Source organism: Bufo gargarizans, chromosome 6, assembly GCF_014858855.1.
Source record: "Bufo gargarizans isolate SCDJY-AF-19 chromosome 6, ASM1485885v1, whole genome shotgun sequence".
In the NCBI taxonomy this organism is placed as follows: Eukaryota; Metazoa; Chordata; class Amphibia; order Anura; family Bufonidae; genus Bufo; species Bufo gargarizans.
The window spans coordinates 140,304,081-140,310,154 of NC_058085.1; the positions used below are offsets into that span (position 1 = coordinate 140,304,081).

General features: G+C 44.9%; 1 protein-coding gene across 1 annotated transcript; it reads left to right on the forward strand.

Annotated features, from left to right (window-relative positions):
- Nucleotides 1-5,036: 5,036 nt before the first annotated feature.
- On the forward strand, nt 5,037-5,372 carry RPRML (reprimo like). The gene has a single exon (XM_044300250.1). The coding sequence runs from the start codon at nt 5,037-5,039 to the stop codon at nt 5,370-5,372; it is 336 nt and encodes a 111-aa protein (XP_044156185.1).
- The last annotated feature ends 702 nt before the right edge of the window (nt 5,373-6,074 follow it).

The window sequence follows — 6,074 nt, forward strand, 5'->3', positions numbered from 1 at the left end:
CCAGTATAAAATACCCCTATATAGTGCCCCCAGAGTGCTTCTTTCCCCCTCCCTCCTAGGACCCCCATAATGTACCAGTATAAAATGCCCCATATATAGTGCCCCAGTAGATGCCCTCAGTGTCCCCCATAATTTGTAAGTATAAAATACCCCTTCTTAGTGCAACCCATAGTAGTCCTCTCCCCCCTTCTTCATAGTACCCACCATAGTGTTTCCCAGTATAAAATGCCCCTATACAGAGCCCCCATATAAAATAACCGTTCTTTGTGGCCTCAGTAGATGCCCCTATAGTGCCCACCAATAACGTGCCAGTAATGTGTGCCCTCAATGTACCAGTAATAAGTGCTCCAATGTGCCAGTAATAAGTGCCCCCATAGATGTACCCCAATAATGTGCCAGTAAAATGTGCCCTCATAGATGCCCCCCAATCATGTGCCAGTAACAAGAGCCCCCCCCCCGCCATCATGTGCCAGTAGCCAGAGGACCCCCCCATCATGTGCCAGTAGCCAGAGCCCCCCCTATATCATGTGCCAGTAGCCGGAGCCCCCTATCATGTGCCAGTAGCCTGAACCCCCATCATGTGCCAGTAGCCTGAGCCCCCCATCAACATGTGCCAGTAGCCAGAGCCCCCCATTAACATGTGCAAGTAGCCTGAGCCCCCCATCATGTGCCAGTAGCCATAGGCCCCCCTATCATGTGCCAGTAGCCATAGTGCCCCGCCTATCATGTGCCAGTAGCCATAGGGTCCCCCTTATCATGTGCCAGTAGCCATAGGCCCCCCTATCATGTGCAAGTTGCCATAGGGCCCCCCCATCATGTGCCAGTAGCCATAGGCCCCCCCGATTATGTGCCAGTAGCCTGAGCCCCGCATCAACATGTGCCAGTAGCCAGAGCCCCCCATTAACATGTGCCAGTAGCCATAGGCCCCCCCTATCATGTGCCAGTAGCCATAGCCCCCCCTATCATGTGCCAGTAGCCATAGGCCCCCCCCCGATTATGTGCCAGTAGCCTGAGCCCCCCCCATCAACATGTGCCAGTAGCCAGAGCCCCCCATCAACATGTGCCAGTATTGTACACACAAAAAAACAACAACATGTATACTAACCTCCTTGGCAGCGATGCGATGCAGGCCACTTCCGGCCTGTGTCCCGCACTGTTCGGCTCAGGGCTCAGGCGGCGCGATGATGTAATCGCGCCGCCTTCTCCGGCCTCTGATAGGCTGCCGGCCTAGTGCCTGCAGCCTATCAAAGGAAGGGGAAGGGACACGCCTCTCCCTCCGCTGCCCTGCTGCACAGCCATCTGTATTGCTGTCCTGAGGACGGCGATACAGGTGGCTGGAGATGAGTGCTTCCACAATGGAAGCGCTCATCTCCGTGTGACTGTCCTGCCTATAGGTATTTGCGGGACGGCGCGGGGGGACCCCTAAGGACTCGGGGGCCCGGGGGCAATTGCCCCCCTTGCCTCTATGGAAGCGCTGGCCCTGGTTCCAGAGGTGAAAATGCCATAAGTGTGAGATGGGAATACCCCATTATTGTAGTTTTAGGATACATTCACACGACTGTGTTGCAGACTTCAAACCGCAGACTCGCATCGGCCGTGTGCACTCCGCATGGTGGTGCGGACTCGTTGACTCCAATGGTCCGCAAAATGCGGCAAAAGATAGGACATGTCCTGTCTTTTGCGGAGGCACGGCCTAGAAGCACACGGAAACACAAAGAAGCCCTTCCGTGTGCTTCCGGGTCTGTTCCTCTGCACCGCAAAAGATAGAACATGTCCTATCCTTCACTGCATCTTGCGGGGTGCACACGGCCGGTGACTGTGTTTTGCGGTCTGCAACACTGCATGGTTGTCATATGTTCATGTGAATGCACCCTAATCAAGAGACTAATACAACAAGATGTAGATACTGAAACTTGGGCAGGGTCACATTAATTGACTGAACTATGCCGTGAAGTAAATGTCATTGGTAAAACACAGCGACATTTAATATTGATTTCTAGAGGAATAACAATCTGAAACCTGTCAGACTGACCCAAAATGAATGTCACAGGGGGCACTGATTCCTAGAAATATATGGCCACATAACCTGAGCATGGTAAAAGCCATGTATACAACAGAAACAGGAGGTAAGTGCACACAGAAGTCTGCAGAGCATGTTAACCATTAAAGGGCCTGTGTCACTTCAGCAAACAGCATTGATCATGTAGAGAAAGTTAATACAAGGCACTTACTAATGTATTATTACCATGTATTATTAACGACCACCCTGCAATCCATCAGCGGTGGTCGTGCTTGCACACTATAGAAAAAAGGACTAACCTATGCATACTTCCATCGTCCCGGCCACCAGAAAGGCTATCCCCTTTTCTTATAGTGTGGAAGTACGACCACTGCTGATGGATTGCAGGGTGGTCGTAACCATGAAAACGATCACCGTATAATGCAATGGAAAAATGAATCAAGCCAGCAAAGGAAGCAATACTTTTATAATATGCTAATTAGCTACTAGGTGCAGGGTTGGGGGCGAAGAGGATGAGACAATCTTAAGTTTTTGCATTTTCGTTTTTTCTCTCTGCCTTCCAAGAGCCATAGCATTTTTTTTTTTTACGTTCACATAGCCGTATGAGGGCTTGTTTTTTGCGGGACAATATATTCTTGTACAGTCACTCAGAATTGAGAAAGCTCGTTGGAACAGCGAGTGAAACGTTTTCAAGAAATCTACAGTAAGTCCAGTTGCTTTGATTTATTCTTTACAGATATTTGACAATATAGTGGGGAGCTGGAATGGAATAAAAATTCTAAATGGGGTGGAATTGGAAAAAAAAAAAATATTCTGCTACAGTTTTCTGGGCTTTGTTTTTATGGCATTCCCTATACGGTAAAACTGACTTGTTACTTTCATTCTGTCGGTCAATACGATTACAGCGATACCACGTTTGTATATTTTTTTCTTATGTTTTAATACTGAAAAAAGAAAAACTTTTTATTGTCATATTCTGACTTTTTTATATTTTCATCTATAGAGCTGTGTGAGGGCTCATTTTTGCGGGCGATCTGTACTTTTCAATAATACCATGCGGTGTGTAAGAATTTTTTTGATCACTTTTAATGAAATTTTCTTGGTAAGTGAAGTGATGAAAAAAATGGTGAATCGGCCTTTTTTATTTTTTTTCTGTTACACCATTTGCCGTATGAAATTAATATTATTATATTTAATAGTTCGGGCGTTTTTGGACACAGCAATGCCCATGATGTTTTGTTCGATGGAGAAAGGGTGATTTGAACTTTTATTTTTTACATTTTTTTCTATATTTTTAAAAACTGTAACAGGTGACTATAACAAGCAATCATTAAATTGCCAGTCGTATGCTATAATGGTATCTCATCCATTACAGAATACAGCATTCAGTATATTCACCTGCAGGTCTGTATTGGAATATACCAGTAATAAGTATCAGAGCAGCAAGCAGGCTCTGGCCTATCACTGTAGTGTAACAGCTTCCCCGATCTCAGCTGGGGGAAGCTGTTGCCAGAGTGAGAGTGATGCTCTCACATTTTTAATGCTCAGATGCCGTGGTCACATTTGACCACAGCATCTGAGGGGTTAAACGTCTGCGACTGGCTTCATGGCCGATCTCAGACATTAGCCCCGGGCCTCTGCTGTTTAAAGGGAACCTGTCACCGGGATTTTGTGTATAGAGCTGAGGACATGAGTTGCTAGATGGCCGCTAGCACATTCGCAATACCCAGTCCCCATAGCTCTGTGTGCTTTTATTGTGTAAAAAAACCGAATTGATACATATGCAAATTAACCTGAGATGAGTCCTGTATGTGCGATGAGTCAGGGACAGGACTCATCTCAGGTTAATTTGCATATGTATCAAATCGGGTTTTTTTACACAATAAAGGCACACAGAGCTATGGGGACTGGGTATTACGGATGTGCTAGCAGCCATCTAGCAACCCATGTCCTCAGCTCAATACACAAAATCCTGGTGACAGGTTCTCTTTAACCGCTAGAAACCAGGCAGCTATGGCGTCCGCTGCACTCGTGAGCAGGAGCCAGCTTTAAAGTGATGATGACCACTGCTGTACAAGTATGGTGGAGTTCGTAAGGGGATAATCGGGTTGTCTAACTTTCTGTTATAAGTGTCTCCAATGATAAGCTGATTGCAGTAAATCCCACTGCTGGGATCCCAAGCAGTCAGCTTTGATGGAAACTGTCAGCAAGTATATAATTTTTCTGCAGCACTACTGCTGGAGGAGTAAGGTATTACACAGTGCATACTGAAATTAATGTAATGCATGGTGGTCATCTTCATTCCTCCAGACTGTCAGATACTTTTTCTCACCTATTTTCACTCTGACAATAAACTCCCCCTCTATTAATTTAGAATTATCTGCGTTTTCAGTATTATGCAAAGTCTGGACTAGGGCAATTATAAAAGGAGCTGCATCTCACTATAAGTCAACTGTGGATCTTGGTTAAATGTTACAAACATGATTTTCTTCCTTGAACACAACAAGTAGAAATGCAGAATGTTGGCATTAACATATACTTACCTTAAATCTTCTTTGTAGCAAGGATTTTGTAATGTATATATCTTTCCAGCAGACCATGAGTTAATATAATCATACGGATTGCGTACACTGCTGCTCAGGGAGACAGGACACATCCAGCCTGCTGGACTGTGAAGCATAAAGTGCTTGCTTTAAGACTGAAGTGTCAACTTCAGTCCATCACTACCCCCCTTTGCCTGCCAGGGTAATGGTTTCTCCCAGCAATATATAAGATCTGCGAGCACCATCTCACCTCAGAGCATAGATAGTCAGGATAGAAGAATTGGTGTGGATGAGATGCTCCAGCACTACTTCACTGCAATGGATGTATTGAATATCTGAGGTGGTTCCACCAGCTCTGTCTTCTTCAGCCACACTACACCCTTACCCATCGAAGATGGTATCTTGGACATTTACCTAAAGACATTGCTGAAGTTGTGTTTCCACTTTTCTGAGCTCCTGGAAGGTCCATAAAGATGAATGGGACTTTCTTTAACCAAACTGTCCTGGATCAAGGGTCTTACAACAATTCATCCCAGGGACTTGGATCTTTGATTGGATGTTGCAATGGGACCAGGGCAGTCATCACAAATGATGGGGGCTCTCTTGTCCTAACTCCAGATGAGAGAAGCATGTTCATCACCAGGGTGGTCCAGATAGCTGTCCTGTGTGTCCTGTCCCTCACAGTCATATTTGGCATATTCTTCCTTGGTTGCAACTTGCTCATCAAGTCTGAAAGTATGATAAATTTCTTGGTGAAGGACAGAAGGCCATCAAAAGATGTCGGCGCGGTGATTCTGGGTCTCTACTGAATGAGAGGGTCATTCCTAAACCCTTAAACATCATAGGAACCCATGCCATAGACTAAGTGGAAGCAGTTAAGATGGCTAGCATTGCATGGAGTTTGGGGAGTTTGGGGGTTTGCATGAGCTGTGCCAAATGAGAACCCCACCATGACTGAATGTAAATTGAAGATATTACACATCTGCTATCTCTCCCAGCAATGTCCTTACCTTGCACTGCAGCAACTCTACTTAAGTAATGAATGGTCTTGTATTTTTATACCAGATGGGTTGCAGACAGCCTGTGTACCTTTCTATTCTTGGGGTTAATAATTTGCATGATTTACAACCTAAAATATAATTCCTTACCTCTGAAATGCCGATATCCCGTTCCTTGCTCCTACTCATTTTGTGGACACGTTTTCAAGCATGTTTCCAAGGCTGCAGTCCTGTTTACTATACTATACTTACTGAATACCAAGCATGATGGAGAATGTTTATCTTTTTCTATGTACTGTCAATGTTAATTATATTGCAGTAAATGTCTTTTTTTGCCTTTTGATGAAGATGAAAAATAAAACATACTATTTTTAAGGATTGTGCTTATTTCCTATGTGATCCTAATGGGCAATTGCAGAAGGGGTTAATAACGGTTGGCAAAGAGTTGCATTGGGAACAAATGGCTTATAAATAATTACATTCTCTCTCGATCTCTGCAAACGGTGATAAAAC